We start from the raw sequence: 17,409 nt of genomic DNA, 5'->3' as shown, positions 1-17,409 counted from the left end.
AAAATAAACCAAACAACTAAAAATAAATTTATTTATTTCCACACAATAAAACGTGCAAATCACAGAAATACAGATTTAGAATTCAGTTCAAGAAAATATCATATTTGAAGGAAACCAAAAAAAAAAAAAAAAAACTAAAATACAAAAGAAATCTTAAGATACTTTAGTCAATCTTGTTGTAACAAATATTAAATACAACAAAAAAAACATAACAACGACAGAAAAAACACAAGACAAGTCAATAAACATGCATTAAAGTCCAAAAGAAAAATTTGTATGAGACCAAAAGTCAGACAAAACAAATTATCTTAACAAGAGCAGCTTAGTTTTGTTTTTATTGTTTCTTTTTTTTTCTATTTTATGGAACACTTTATTCATTTTGCTCCAAAGACTCTACTTTGATTGCTTTAAGTTTGCAGCGCTTGACCACAAAGGAAATCTTAATGGGTTTTTTTAAGCACAAACAAATTAAGACAATCATTGAACACTTTCTTGTGTTTAATGGTTACATGTTTATGGTTTATTTAATTTTTTTTTGTAATAAACATTTAAGATAATTAGAATTTATTTTATTTTATTTATAAAATTTATAGAAATTGTTAGTTAACTTGTTTCTTTCTTAGTAATGACAAATGCTTATACGTAATATAACTTTATTTCATTCATATGTCGAAATTTTAAAAATTTTCAAAAAGTGATTAATGCTTTGGAAGTTCAGCAAATTACATCACTAGACCCGTTGCCACAGGTAAGATCTTTAGTCGTACGCTTACATTCGGAAGTATGAGCAAACAGTGAAAAACACTATTGTGAAGATCAGAAAAACTGATCGGAATGGCAGCAGGCAAGTAGATTGAAAATGTAGATCCATTACAATTTCGGGCTTCAGTGAGTTAATGATCGACTACGACCTGCTCAGAGACCCTTGCCTTCAAATAAATATGGCAAATACAGAAGCAGACGCATAACTATTCCCAGTCTTTGGATTGTAGTGATTGTCGTTGTCGTGTCTGAGTAATGGACACCAAATAATTTGAAGTAATATCCTTTTATTTAACCATATCTGAGGAGGCCACATCAAGATTAGAAAGTGATCAATGATCAAATAATTACAACTTTAATAAATTACAAAAGTAGAATCACGCTACAGGTAAGCGCTTAAGGCGCAAGCGTACCTTTAATAATTGGAAGCATGTGGAAACGCTTAATAATACTATTAGTGTAGGATAGAGAAACTTATCGGAATGTTAGCAGGAAAATGAGCTGAAAACAAAGATCGATTAGAATTTAGTGTTCCACTGAGTTAGTAAACGGATACGATCAAATCAGATACCCTTGTTTTAAAATAAAACACAGTTTTAACAAATTATAGAAGCAGCCCGAGAACTATAATACTGTTGTGAAATTTAGAGAAACTGATTGCAACGGCAGCAGAAAGTGAACTGAATACAGAGAGCTGTTACATTATAGGATTTCAGTGAGTTAGAGTCTAGTTCAAACCCAGTATATTATGAAAGCAAGTGATTGTCGTTTTCGTGTCTTCGAATTAAAGACGAAATAACTGGAAGCAATATCCTCTCATCTACCCTCATCTGATCCTTAACAAGTTACAATATTAACCCGATAATTATTCACAATTATTGTGATTTATCTGAATAAATTAACAAAAAAATTAAAAATGATTTCCATTAAAGTTTCTAGTATTTCTGACAAAAAGAAAGTTTGGCCAACTCGTGCTTGAAGAAGTGGAAGAAAAGGTTTCTTGAAATAATAGGAACGAATGCTACCAAAATATTTTTTATTAAAATATGTTTAAGAAAAGTTGTAGAATTGCTCTTGAACTCATAATTTGAATGGATGAATGAAATTGGATAGACTTAATAAGTGATAAATATTGTGAAAACTAAGATTTACTGAAGTATTATTGAAGTGACAGGAAAATTTCTAAAATTCAATACAGAAGTTGAGAAATCATAATTTTTATAATGGCTTAAGCTGCGCTGAAATGAATCGGCATTTGTCCATTGGTTTTCGCAATATATCAGTTCAAAGTTTAAGACGTTATAATAGCATGATTGGAAAATCCAGCACAGTTGGTTTAAAAGTAGGTTGTTTTGAGTTATTTACCCTTATCGTGAATTATAATTTCATACGAAATATGTTCCATTTTCACCTTTTTCGTTTGCTAACATTCTTGATGTGAAAATTTTTGAAATGTGAAATGGAATTTTGTAAACAATGAACAGTTATTGTGAACAATATCAATTATTGTGAATGAATTATTTACGACAAGTTCACGATAGCTAATTTTCTTTTGAAGTTAATGGAAATTTCAAGGCAACAAAATTGTCACGCCTAAAATGAATTGTCATTTCTCTATCGGTTTTCGAAATATATATGTTCAAAGTTTGAGATGTTATAATAGCATGATTGGAAAATCCAGCGCAGTTTGGTTAAAAGTAGGTGCTTTTGACTTATTTACCCCTATCGTGAATTATAATTTCATACGAAATATGTTCAATTGTCTCCTTTCTCTTTCATTAACTTTTTCGATGTGAAAATATTTTCCCTCCTGTGAAATGTAACAATGGATGTAAACAATGAACAGTTATTGTGAACAATATCAACTATTGTGAATGAATTATTTACGACAAGTTCACGATAGCTAATTACCTTTCAAAGTTAATAAAAATTTCAAGGCAACAATATTGTCACTTCTAGGGGTGTTAGGGCAGCACTATAAAAGATGTATTAAAATAAAACGACCATAGCAATAAAAGCTGATTGTTGGAAATGAATCATTCACCCTTATCGCCAATAGGAGTGAACATTTTGTTCCCTAGCAATTTCCTTTCCCTCAAAGGCGAAATTCCTATCGTGAAATTGTTGTGAACAATTCATTCACAAGAGTTGATTTTGTATGAAACAGTTGTTTATGAAATTTTTTTCACGACAAAAAAGGTAGTGAATGAAAAAAGTGAAAAAAGAACATATTTCACGTAAAATGATGATTGGCTATAGGAGTGATTATTTTGGCAACAAATCTTTTTTGTGGAGAATAAGATTACGATTCTTTGACAACTGTCGGACTTTTATAAGGAGTTTATGATCATGTTAGATATAAAAATCATTTGATTTGATTCTGCATGTGAAGTGTTTTAAAAATTACATTTGTTTATTACATCCATAAGTAGATACATGAAATTTATAACGCAAATTTAAAAAAAAAAACAAAATCATGCAAATAATTTTAATTAAAATTCAATTTAAACAAGTTTGCTGTAATATAATTAAAACAAATACAATTATATAAAGAAAAACTTAAAAAAAAAATCCACACAAAAGTTAAATATTTAGCACACAAGTATTAAAACGGAAATGCATAGTTACACAAATTTAAAATTAAATTTCCTAAATAACTTAAATAATAAATGCAATATAAAACACAAATTCAAACATTCATTTGAAAAAAAAAAAAAAATAAAACACAACAAAGACATGCCAACTTATATATGTAGAGTAATTTGCAATGCAACAAACAACAACTAAACAAATAATAAAAAAATTAACATACAACATTTAAAACAAGTGTATTAAAAACGATCATAATTTACCACAAACACATGTAAGTCAAACATAAAAACAACAGAGAAAAACATAAATAAAACGGAAACATTTAGTTGCAAGCAGACTGAATAAAAAAAAAAAAACACAAACACACACATATACTAATGCTTTACAAATGCACTGCAACATTCGTGAACAGTTTTTCTAATAATCTGTGTTTATAGTATCGTTTTTGTTTTTTCAACTTGTACTCACAGTCTGTTGCATGGAATTGTTTGATGTTGTTGCAACGTTTGACGAAATATTAGCATTTGTTGGCGTAGAACCATTGACGTTCTGTTGATGCTGTAAAAAGACCAGAGGGCCCATGTTATGTGAAGGTGAGGCCGTTGTTGTGGGTCCTGTTTGTGAAGTTGTTTTAGCATTATATAAAGATTTGGGTTGCTGAACAATAGGTTGTGAAGCTTTCGATGAACAAGCTGTATTATCGAATTGATAATACATGACATCGGTGGCAGGGGTGGCACCACCATAGGCAGCTGGAGTACTATTGTTAGTTGTTTTATAAACATTTGGCGGTAAGGAGGGATCAGCTGTCTGTGAACCAGAAATATGATAAGCTGTAGGCTGTTGTTGTTGTTGTTGCTGCTGCTGCGCCTGCTGTTGAGTAGATCTTAAAAATTCGGGCATTTGTGGCATTTTATAATTATATATAAAGGGTGGCTCATATTCATTAGTTGTGGGATAGGCTAAAAATAAATCTGATTTGGCTGGATGTAAACGCGAGCCGTAGCCCGGATATTGTGAACCTGACATAGAATAACCCATGCCACTAAGAGGTGCCAAATGACCACCTCCCGTCAACAGTTGGGTCTTTGTTATACACTGACCCGATAGACGTCTAGTGGGAAAACCTAAATCCGATTTAGCATCACGTTTCTTGGCCTGCATGGCTACAGTAGAGGGTCCTTGATAATAGTAAGGGGCAGCTGGGGTATTTGGCCATTCTGGAAAATGATCCATTTGATTATTAGTAAAACTACCACTACCACTCATACTACCAATACCGATACCACCACCAATAGCACTATTACTATGATTATTACTTATATTAATTGTACTACCATTGCTGCCCCCACCAGCTGCCAAAGGACGTACTTGCGTAGCATTGCCACTTTTCGTACCGAAAACATTGTTTAGACTAAACTTATATTGATTATTTTCAAATGTTGTATAATTTAATAAACGATGACTAGGTTTTGATTTATCTGCACCCTTATCCAAAAGCTGTTGTTGCTGCTGTTGAGTTTGTGCTGATTGTTGTGGCTGTTGCTGATGATGCTGTTGTTGCTGCATGGGCTGTAGTGGAGGATGTGTTTATTTATGGATAATTATTATTGTTGTTAGTAAATACTTAATAATGTTTAAACAAGATTAGAAAATATTGTTAATTTATGGTGCTTAAATTTAAAGTTGTTATAAAAATGAATAAGTAAATACTACGTGTACTATTTACAAGCTTGACTAATGGTAATGGCTGCGTGAGTATTTTCAATTTACACAAGGAGGAATTTCATGTGACATAATAATTTTTCATTTTGTATTATCCTTAGAGATGGTATTTTTAATTATATTTTATTATTTACTTATTGTGTAGTATTTCAATGTGATATTTTTTACCCCAGAGCTTTTGAAATATAATATATATACTCTGAAGTTGTTGTAAATTAAAAGCTGGAATTTTTCACAGGAATGTTAATGAATAAACAATCCCACAAATACTGCTGCTATCTTAAATCAGATTAAAATTTAAACATTTAAATTATTATGTTTCAATAGAACTGAATTATTTGTTAAATTTGTAATAGTTTGAGAAATCTAAAAATTCTTACTTTCCAAGCTGCTTAGGCTCTAACAGCTATTAATAGTTCCGATCGGTTATTGATCCCTTTTAATATAAATGTTATTTACGGATCAATTACTATTACTTTCTTCGTTACAGTTGATTATTAAAAACTAAAATTTGAAGAAATATATACGATTGACATTTAACATGATTTTTTTCGGTGAGCACTAGACCCTGTCTTCTCATAGTTACTGGCTGGAAGATTTGCGATATCGGTTTGTGTACTTTGTCGAGGAGACACTGAACAAGGCCTTTTTTGGGTTCAATCAAGAGGTCTAAATGTTTTCAATTGTTATTACTTAACTAACAATATACTTTTCAATGACTGCTACATAAAGTTTGGATTACATAGAAGTAATTTGATAAGGCCTTACTAATAATGTGTTAAATAAATACATTCTAATTCATTAGTCATCTTGTCAGTAAAGATACATATGATGTATACGTTTATTTATGTGATTTACAATGATTATGCATTTTTCTAATTACTTGTAATCTTTTGTGGTAAGTACTTGTCTCCAATGACATGACAGTGTTAAAGTAATGACTTAAAATGCTATTGTGTAAGTAAATTTTAGCATTTAGCATGGTAATGAAGGTTTTTACTGGGTATATAGCTGGTTATAGGTTATACATAGGTTAGGTTAAGTTGATATGTATATTACATGAAATCCGAAGAAATACACTTAGGTTGCTGTTGGGCCTGTTGTGCGCTCCTGTAAGGTTATACACAAACATTGGATGTGTGCGATATCTTACTAGATAAAGAATCGTCGAAAATATTGAAAGGCTGATGCTAGATAGAATTACATGTTCAAAAAAACATTGAAGCAAATAACCATAGAAATTCTTTACTACACGGATGATTGTTGAATAAAACAGAAACAGATGTATAACCATAACCTATACATGGCACTAGGCATTCAGAAGACCTGAGGCCTGAGTTTAAATCGTTAACGAGAGAATCCCAAAAACTGTGAGCGGTACCGAAAAGATCCTAACGAGATTAAGACAAAAAGCCTCCTCAAAAAGAGCAAGTCTCTGTTTACTACAAGTACAACACACATACAAAACTGGACGTGCGTATTTAGATTTAGAATTTGGAACATATGGATAGGACAGTGAAACCCTAAAACAGTTTTTTTTTTCGAAAATATTGAAACACTGATCCCAGATAGAATTACGTGGTCAAAAAGAACATTGGAGCAAATAACCGTAGGAATTCTTTACTAAACGGATGGTTGGTGGATAAAACAGACAGCGTACTCTTTACTGAATTCCAGAAACAGATACTTCCGTCTACGTAATCACCAGCTTTTAGAGCGGTTTTTGCACTGATCATTCAGCGATATCAGTAAACGATTTTAAAACGTGTTGGACTGTTAGAGATACTTAATCGATTATTCTTTCAGAGGTTAGCTTTGCATCATATGGGTACGAGATCAATCGGGAATTATAGGCAATAAAATAGCAATTATATTGTAACGAGAAGAAGTTTACTAATGTGATCGACGCAAGAAGGTCTGAGTTCAAAATCGTGGATAAGAGAATCCCAGGAACAGTTAGTGATTCCGAAAATATACTAAAGCAATAAGGACGAAAGTCTCCTCAGAATGAAAAAGTCTGTGCTTATTAGAATTACAACTATACAAAACTGGACGTGCATATTTAGATGAATTTGGAAGATATGGAAAGTACAGTAAAACCCTAGAACAGTTCTTTTGTCAATTTTTTTTTTTTTAATTTTATTCAAATATCTTTGAAGAGATTGTGTTTTAAATGTAACATTCCTTTCAAACACTTATTGGAAAATATAAAGCAACTGAAACTGAAACATTATTCTATTTCAAGGAGCGCAAACAAAACACTCTCAAAATAATGTATTATCCTTAAATGTTTCAATATTTTGGAAATAGCAAAAGCTTAAACTTCTAGAAAATATAAACATGAAATTCCTCCACTCTTCCACTTCCAAATAAACTACAGTGTACTTATAATTATGTTTGTGTTATTGTGATATTATTTCGATTATTGTTGTAAAATAAAAACAAAAATGACTATAAAATGAGATTCAATACCGTAATTGTGTGATTGTTAACTGCTGCAGCACATGAGGAAGGCTGGGATGATGATGACGATGAAGTTTGTTGCTGTAGTTGATGATGATGATGATTATTATTATTATTGTTATTATTGTTATTATTGTGATGGTAATGATGTTGATTGTGTATATTGTTTAGATGGGAATGTTGTTGCTGTAGCAGGTTAGTAGAGTATTTATAATTATGCTTTGGTTGTGAAGAGGAGTTATTGCTAGTACTACTATCATGACGTCGTTGGCCATGAAATGAATGCTGTTGAGTATGATGAAGATTATTTTGATGATGGTGTTGCTGTTGTTGTTGCTGATGATGATGTATTTGGTGTTGTTTATTTTGATTACTCACAGTCTGTTGCATTAGGCTATTGTAAGCCGAGGTATTACCAACTCCACCTCCATTGCTGCCGCCACCACCTACTCCATTCATAATATTACTATGGGTAATTGAGGATTTACGATGACTACCACTAGAAGCACCTGAAGATTTGTTAGTACCATAACGTGTACTGTCACTGGATCTACATTAAGGGGGAATTTTGTTTATAAATGTTGTTTGTTGGTTTAGCGGGTGTGTAGTTGAAATATTGTTTGAACAAAAAAAGAAAGTGAAGCAGGAAAGTGTTTATTAGTATTAGTTAATGGTTTCGAGAGTAGTTTTTCTTTCGCCTTTAGCAATATAATCGTTTAGTTTAATGTAAATAGTACTACTTACCTTTCAGACGAGTAGGCATAATCTTGATCGGCACCCAAACCAGAATCAGTGTGTTCATGAGAGACTCTTAAAGCAGAATTTTCCATAGGACTTAAATTCGATCCAGTAGGGGAAATAAAATCTCCCATACTCATACTAGACATCATACTATAGATTAAAAGTATTAGACATCATAAAGTTATATTATTATATAAAAACAAAATTAATTTCAGTTAATTAGACCTTAAACATGTTACACTTAGTAAGCGAAAAAAAAAGAGCAACAACTTACCGCACCAAACCGCTATTACGATCACATTCCCTCGACGAAACTGTACTAGCAGAGCGTATTGAACCATTTTTGGCACCATTACTATCATTGGGATTAGAATTTTGGTAACATAAGCTAGTGAGTGGCAAATATATTTATAGATATACATATATGTAAGTAACAATAGCAATTGCTTGTTTTTGTTGTTGTTGTTCTTTTGCTTTTAGTGTTTAATGCTTTAAGAGCGGCTATTATCGCAAAAATACTTACCCTCTTATGCGATCGACACGATTTTTACCATGACCACTGATAGAACCACTACCATTGGTCAGGGTATTACCAGAGCCGGTACTTTTGCCGCCAACACTATTTTTGCTATTGCTCTTGTGAATGCGTATATTTGAATTAGAACGCTTTGAGTTGGTTTCCACGACGGTATAAGGGATTTCACGTAATTGATCTTCCGTCATGCCAGCCGTGTCTACCAAACCAAATTGTAAATGTTTAGCCAGTTCACTATTCCATAAACGATTACGATCGGAGGGGGATCTGTAAGGTAAAACTTTTATTAACAATATTTTTTCTCCAGATAAAAAAAGGTAAACAAAAAAAACTTGCTTATTCTTTTTGTGCCTTCTTGATTTGTGATGCGAGTGAGTATCAGAGTGCGAATCGTTGCTATGCAAACTACGTGCCACCATACTGCTCTTTGAAACAGATGCCTGCTGTACTGAACTCTGACCCAAACTAGCTTCTTGTTGCCTTCGCTGAGCTTCACGCCACTGCGAACTGGAATCAATTAATTCCGAATGTGAACCCACTGCACTGGCGCTACGTGCCGTCGATGAACGATGTCCAGAATAGCTACGACCACGTGTACTCTCATGTTCGGAACCGGCTGAATCACGTCGATGACGTGAACGTCGATGTTTGCGATGATGCGAACGTGCCGATCGTCCAGAACCACGTGATAATTCACTCTCATTATCTGAAGTACGACGATGACGATGTTTATGCCTGAATGCGTAAAAAAAGAAAGAAAAAACAATATAATGATGCTTATTAACTTGAAATGCTTGGAAATCAATAATATTTTTTTCTTTACTGTTGAAAAATTACCAGTTATCACAAGTATGCTTGTCTGAGATGTTTTATTGATTGAAAAATTGCTACTTCTAGGTAATCATATTGCTTGGTTTTGATTTTTGTTTTATATTTAACAATGTGTAATAAATCTTTTAACTCAATAACTATTTGGTTTTTGTAGACAACATGTTGAAAACTGTGTTTTCCAGTGAGAAACAAGTTGACTTGTTTTAAAAGCGGAGCTGTCCAGAGTTGGGTACACTTCTACGGAATTTAAACAAGCCTTAAGATTGCAGAAAACTTTTGAACTATTAGATTTTATTAATCCGATCCCTACATTAAATTTTATATGTGTATTGATATCTAAATCATTTAATTAGTCCCCTAGTAGCAGAAATAGATCTGCGGAACTCAACTATATACTAAGCTTATCTGACTTGTTATGGACCAAATGGGAAACATATATTTGAAAATTTAAAACCTGTTGGATGTTGAGATTGCAATGATAACATTCAATACCAGAATACCGACAAGGGATGATTTAGCCGCGAACACTGTACTAAAGAACGGTGTGAACTCAATCTATACTGATGGCTCAAAGGCAGAAAGTGGAACCGGTTCGTTAATCTTCTTAGAAAAACGGATTCTTCTTCGGTCTTTTCAACTACCTGCCACTTGTGCGGCCCTTCAGACAAAAATATATTTCATCGATACAGTCTTGAAAAGAATCTGGGAACTTAATCTCGAAAATTTTACTCTACATATATATTGAGGCAACATTGATTCAATCAATGCTCTTAACTCCAATGTTATAAAGTCGAAATGTCTTCTCAATAGTGTTTAATCATTGGCACCAGTGACACAACATTACGTTGAATTGACATGGGTTCCAGGATAAAAGGGCGTCCGGGAAAATGAAATATTTAATAAATTCCCAACCAAGAGGTCGTCCCTAGACCTAACTCTTGCATAAAGAAATATCCTCGGATGACCCTATCAAAATTGATAGATGACTGTGCTTTGAGTGAGACGGAACTCATATAGTCAAATATCACCACTTGTAGAATATCGAGACTGCTCTGCTCTAGACACGATTGGGGTTCTAACTGCTATAATTACTGGGTACTGTATGATTAGACATATGTCGGAACTACCCACGTTGTAGCTACTATAGAAGCTATTTAGACGAAGAAGAAGTGGAATCGGTACAACACCTTATATGTGACTACCCAGCCTTATAAGAGCACAGACTATTCTATCTTGTTAGACGTTTTTTTATGATCTGGACTGCCTTTAGAGATGTGACACTAGTAAACATGGTCGGTTTTATTGAAAATACCGGTTGAAGACCTCAGGAAACAAATAGTCATAAAGGAATGGCGATTCTAAAGGCCTTCGAGTGAACTAGCAAGAAATCCACGTAACCCAAACCCATACTACTTCCATAAAAAGCAAAGGGCTATTCTAACACAATCGCTCAATTCACAATCGGTGTTGTACGATTGTATCGCAGTATGTCATCATATTTTTATTATTAATTTGTTTTGGTTCCAAAAATTTTTATTTGAAAAATTTATATGACATACAACGCTACGACATCAATTGTGAATGTCAACATAATACACCTGTGCCCAAACTTACACAACTCTGTAAAATATAAATAAATAATTTTCGTAACCTTCAAAAAAAGAAGAAAAACTACAACACATTTCCAAGTTCTTAATATTGATGATCATCATACTGACAAATTCAATTACCTGCGTGTGGAACGTGAATCATTTGAGGAATGACTCTCCACCGAACTAGATCGATAACGCTGTTGCTGTTGACTGTTTGTGGTGCCATTGGCTGATGTTACGTGATCACGCTGTGAAGAACGCGAATGCGTATTGTGTTGCGAATGATGATGGTGATGATTACTGCTGCCGCCTCTGCCATCAACACCGTTAGCACCGCCACCACCTGTTGTGCTAGCCGAACGTACGGATCGTGGACTGGACGGTTTATTGCCAAAGAGCGAACGTTGCTGTGACCTCGGCCATGGAGCGCTACGTGTACTACGGGGGGAATCAGGTGTCTGTATATGACTGCCACCAACACCATTGCTATTATTGTAATTACTTTGACTATGCGGCATTGTATGTTGTGACTGCTGATGATAGGGATTAATGCCAAGACTAGTGGGTATACTATACGTTGAACGATAGGGACTCTCATAGTTGCTGTATAAAGGAATAAAACAAAGTGTTCAATGAAAAATTAGTACAAGAGTTTACAGAGAGTTCTACACTACATCTATAAAATAAATAAAAATTGATCAATTATTAAGTCTTAAATATAAATTGTTTAAACATAAATCTAAATTAAAGGCAGTTAGTTATTTATTTCTGTGTAAACCCTTTCTGCTTTAAGCTAAACTTCAACTCCACTTTGATAAGCCAACTTACATCTTTAACTCCTTACATGGACATTTAAAATAGAACTAGAAAGCAAGATGTATATTTGTAATTGAGTAATTACAGGCGCGATTAGCTTAGTTGCAACCATGTGGCATTGGTATGGTTTCCAGCCGAAACATTTGTTTCTGTTACTTGGACTAGCAAGTGAATTATTTGTTTGACTTGTACGGCACTTATTCATAATGAATGTGTGGTGACCAAACATCTTTCCAAGGTACTAAAGTGTGTTTTGTCCTGGAGTTTCAGTGTATGTATGTGTATGGTTGTTGTTAAATATTTGTTATTTTTCACTGTTTGGCATGTTGTTGAGAAGTGTAGTGGACGTTTGTACTTATTACACACAGTCAAACATAGAGATAGACGGACGGACTAAACTCCATTCTTTTATATGATTTATGTATTGCCATTTAAAGTAAATTTGTTTACCAGTTTTATTTTTTACGACTATTTTTCGTATAGAAAAAATAAGTTTGCTGGTAAAAGACTAAAAAGCCTTTCCAACGTGGCAACAGACCATGCCAGTTACGGAATATGAGGAAGTTAGTTCTGCTAGAGAGAAAAAAGAAAATTAATGTTCCATTAGGTGAATGTGTGTTTTTTCTTGTTTTCCTTTATCTCATTTCGTCTTCGTCGTGTGATTTAATGTTATTGGTTTTTAAGTTATGGACAATTTAAATTTTTTGCATCATTATAGTTGTTACATTGGAATGTGGGCAGTCGGAAAGTCAGTCAGTCAGTCAGTCATGTACAAAACTACTATATTCTGTGTAAATAATTTTGTTGAAAGGAGAGTTATGTATGGACATATGTACATTTCAATGTACCACGTACTATAACATAAAATTGTTGTGTTTCTAAAGGGAATACATACACACACATATATATACATACGTACTTGTACAACTAACAACTGATTGTTTTGTACGAGTATCAATGTTGTAGATTTTAAATAAAGATTGCGGAAAAGAGATAATAATTTGAATTTAATAACAAATTCCTGTACACAATCTATGATGTGATCCGAGATAAATGTTGTTAAAGAAGCGCTATACAAATGGTTTGATTGTGTCTGGAAATTATCGGATGTGATTAACGAGTGTTCTGTTTTTTTTTCTCCTGTGCTATCTTAGTGAATAAGAGTTAATTTAGCATTGAAGAATACGTGATTAATTGGACTATATATGAATGTATAGCAGTGAAAAAAGTTAACGTTTTATGAAAATCGCTAGAGAAGAATTTCTTAATGTGTTTAATTGTTCTTTAGAGATAGTTATCCCTTTCAAGCACAAAACTAAACTGCTGGACTTTTTAGGGATATGATTTCACCAAACACACTTCATTTAACGGATATTGATCATTTTTGATGAAAAATGAAAAATTGTTTTCATTCGCAGGATATTATTCTTTTTAGCATATAGTGATCTAAAAAATAACATATTTTTCTTTGCAAATAAACATTTACTGTAGCTATAAACTCAAAATAACGCTCTAATCGAGAAAAAACGTAAAAATCTTGGAACACCGGTGTCCCTTACACGCTAATGATAATTACCCTGATCGAATATCTGAAAACATCTTACATTGAATGCAATGGAACTCTCTCATGTTCTTTTCTTACACAGTAACTATATAATGTCTTTCATTCTTTGGAGCGTGAAATGAATGTCGAAAGGATTTAAGTGAACACCTGCCATGTTGCCCTTTTTCAACCACTGGGTGAGCTTCTTTGACGACTCTTCATCGCCCATTGTTCATCTTACACACACATATGGCAATTTCTGTACATGACTCAAGTACTCGAGCTGTCTAATCTATTGCCATAGTATTGTGATATGACAGCAGTCATGACCGAGCTCAGTTTAACCGAGACAAAGGAAAAGGCAATCACTTGTTACAGCTGACAGGGTCGTATCAAAACCACGTAAAACAGCATATTGGTGCTATGAGATATGCCATATCCCTACAGACATTTACAGATCTATATTTAATTAGCAAGAAGGACAGAACTAGAACAGAACTAGAACATATCTAGAACAGAATTAGAATAGAACTAGAACAGAACTAGAACAGAACTAGAACAGAACTAGAACAGAACTAGAACAGAACTAGAACAGAACTAGAACAGAACTAGAACAGAACTAGAACAGAACTAGAACAGAACTAGAACAGAACTAGAACAGAACTAGAACAGAACAGAACTTCAACAGAACAAAACAAGACTTAAACAAGACTTGTACAGAACTACCCACTATAATGGTGTAGGGTATAAAAATTTTCGATGTGAGGATTAAATTCTTCGGATTGATTATACTTTGATTCTAAAGTTTTAATACAATACCATCAATGACTACATATACATACCTATGTATATACATGTTTAATTTCCCTATTTTACATTCAAATTGAAAAAATATATAGAAATTTTTATAGGAATTGCCAGTTCCTTTAATCGATTTTCCAGAAATTTTCTATAACAGTTAAAAAACAAAATGACACAACACATTTTGTTTGCCATCAATAACTATTAACTACTAAAAAATTTCCCCATCAACAACTTATCGAATAGAATTTAAAATGAAAATAAAAAATAAATAATAATATGATTGTCTCCCGTAATCTAACAAACAACCCACGTATGGAAACATGCTTGGCTGGCAACTTTGAACAAGAATTTAACAATTTATTTTATTATTTAATTTCTTAGAAAGATATTCTTTTTTTACTTTGAGGCATAAAATTGATTCTTGTAAAGTCTAGACACAAAAAGAAAAATACAAAAAAAAAAAAAAAAAACATAGAAAACAATTGTTGTATGTTGCGATTACATTAACTTAAATCTACAGCACACAAGTTGCAATAAAGACAAACAAAACAATTCAATTTGACAAAATGACTTTGTGTCATGAATTTAGTGGAAATAAAAGAAAATTTTAATAAAAAAAAATATATATTAATTTTAAGAAACAAACTCAAAAGCTTAGCTTGAAGCTAAAAACTGAAAACCCAATTTATAATTTAAAATTTTGTCACCATCATCAAACGCTTAAATTTACAAAATTTCTTTTAAGTTTTTTTTTTTTGTTATATTTCTAAATAATTAAACTTACCTCGCATTTTTGGCATTTAAAAATGCTGAACTGCCACCAAATTGCTCTGATTTTTTACAGCCATTTAAAAAATCATCCATTATACGTCGTGGTTGACGTTTAGAGGGAACACGCACAAAGGCAGGAGGTGAACGATTAATAAATAAAGAATCTTTTGATGATTTTTCTTTGCTATAAATGAAATAGAAAAGAAAAAGAAATATTGAGGTTTTTTTATAATATAAAAAAGTATGTTTTTGTTGATAATTTATTTACATAAATATGCGGAATAATTGATGTGGTTAAATTTTTATTGTTTTCAAATAGAAAGGTAAATGTTTAGTCGTTATTGCGCCACTTTCTTATACCCATCATCAAAAAAGATGGGGGTATATTGATTTTGTAATTCCGTTTGTAACACATCGAAATATTGGTCATAGATCCACAAAAGTATTTATATTCTGAGTCCTAAGACTTTCTAGCCATGTCTGTCCGTCTGTCTGTTGAAAGCACTATAGAGTCCGAATGGAGTTCTTGACAGATAGAGTAAACTATTTGTGTCTGTCATACTATTCAATAGTACTAATCATGATGAAATTCTCATCCAAACCATTTTTTTTAGTTGGATCATTTGTCAGGAAACTGCCCATAGGGGAATCATTCGCCATAGGGTCATATCTACCAAATCTGAATAACTAGTTCGATCTCTTCTCAAGAATTTGCCCATATATATGTATGGATATTTAGAAAGTCCCTCTCTTATTTCAAACATATTAGGGTAGATGGGGGATAATTCGCCATGGGGCACATTTCTTAAACCTGAATAACTAGAAAACGGAGTAATCGATTTTATCACATCATCAAATTTTGTGTTTATTTATCAATTATCTATCATTTCTGAAAGGTAGGCAGACGTGACTAATTGGTTTCCAAAGGGCTGTGGTTATGTTTGTAACGCACAATAGCATTGATCCTATACCCACCTTAAAGTACACCAATCGGCTTCGAATAATTTTCTTAATTGCTTTAGATATGGCCTTCCGTCTGTCCGTCCGTCCATCTAAACTTTATAATTAAACTGCAGGTCTCAATTTTGAAAATAATTCAATGAAATTTGGCACATGATCTTTTATTGTAAAAGGACGAAGCCTGTTGAAAATGGTTAAGTTCGGTCCTAGCACCCATACAACAGAACTTAAGGTTGCAATTTTGGAGACAATTCAATGCAATTTGGCACATTATATTCTGTGGTACCAGAGACGAATTGTTTTGAAAATGTTTTACATGGGTCCATTATTTAACATAGCCCCATACAACTGAATTCGCCTAATAGGGCTTTTAAGTTCATAATTATGTTTAATATTCTCGTATCTCGACAAAAAGCTTCAAAACCAAGTTCCTGTCTTCATGATGTACATATTAAATAATAATTTAATAATTAAGTTGCAAAATATAAAAAAGTCTATTTCTCAATTTAATAATGTGTCTGTCACCATAACTAAATCATAACTTTACATGGTAATGACCATGAAAATGTTGTGAGAAACTTTCATAGACATTGCCAGCACATGCAGCTTGTAGAAAAAGTGCAATATAGAAATTATTTTTTTCTTATTTCTTTCATTTTTTTTGCAAAAGTTTGTTTTTTAAGTAATTTAATTAGGAAATGTGTTTTTCATTTCAGTTTTTTTGTAGATTAACATGTTTCATGTTCTTATTATACGTTTCGTCTGGCAAAATGTAAAGTTAGTTTTACTCTTCTTGAGAAAGGAGTTTGTTGCTAGAACTAAAAGTTTTTGTTAAACAAATTAAATGTGAAAACTTTTGTTTTGACTTTGTCGGTACTACTTTGTTATTTAGTTATGTGTTTTAGTGTATATGATCGGTTGTAATGGAAAAATAATTTCATAGTATTTTTCTCTCTCACTTAATAAACCATTAGGATAATTAGCAATTAAATAATTGTTTAAAGATGGTTGAAGTTAGTCAGAAGACTTAAATATTTAATTTTAAATATTTAAATAGTTTAGTTTTAGTAATTTGAAGAGAATTTTTGGATTTTTTTTTTGTTTTAATTTGTTTTTAAAAAATATTGGCCATTAGCCGTGACCTTTTCTAATCTTTATGACAACGAACGGACTGTTCAGTCTTTGCGACTAAGAATGATTCAAGCCAATTTTATTTGCCCTGTTGTGAGGTGAATATATCCCAGAGAGAGTGCCATGTTCTAAAGTTAAGGCGG

The 17,409-nt window shown here is 32.5% G+C and overlaps 1 protein-coding gene across 11 annotated transcripts in view; it reads right to left on the bottom strand.

Moving 5' to 3' along the window:
* LOC111676377 (band 4.1-like protein 4) overlaps positions 1 to 17,409 on the bottom strand; it is a 104,700-nt gene that overhangs the window by 29,046 nt on the left and 58,245 nt on the right. For 3 of the 11 annotated variants that reach the window (XM_046948015.1, XM_046948016.1, XM_046948021.1), the window contains exons 8-15: positions 15,189 to 15,359; positions 11,380 to 11,844; positions 9,155 to 9,553; positions 8,807 to 9,085; positions 8,558 to 8,671; positions 8,287 to 8,433; positions 7,552 to 8,092; positions 3,823 to 4,926 (exon numbers count right to left, since the gene is read on the bottom strand). In XM_046948015.1, coding sequence (XP_046803971.1) covers positions 3,823 to 4,926; positions 7,552 to 8,092; positions 8,287 to 8,433; positions 8,558 to 8,671; positions 8,807 to 9,085; positions 9,155 to 9,553; positions 11,380 to 11,844; positions 15,189 to 15,359 — 3,220 coding nt within the window. Of the gene's footprint in view, positions 1 to 3,822; positions 4,927 to 7,551; positions 8,093 to 8,286; positions 8,434 to 8,557; positions 8,672 to 8,806; positions 9,086 to 9,154; positions 9,554 to 11,379; positions 11,845 to 15,188; positions 15,360 to 17,409 lie in introns of those variants that run through there. The other 8 variants (XM_046948018.1, XM_046948019.1, XM_046948020.1 and 5 more) reach the window with 8 other exon arrangements.

This window comes from Lucilia cuprina, chromosome 4 (genome assembly GCF_022045245.1).
Source record: "Lucilia cuprina isolate Lc7/37 chromosome 4, ASM2204524v1, whole genome shotgun sequence".
Lineage (NCBI taxonomy): Eukaryota > Metazoa > Arthropoda > Insecta > Diptera > Calliphoridae > Lucilia > Lucilia cuprina.
Note: the sequence above shows the minus strand (reverse complement) of the source record. Positions and strands in the feature narration are given on the sequence as shown.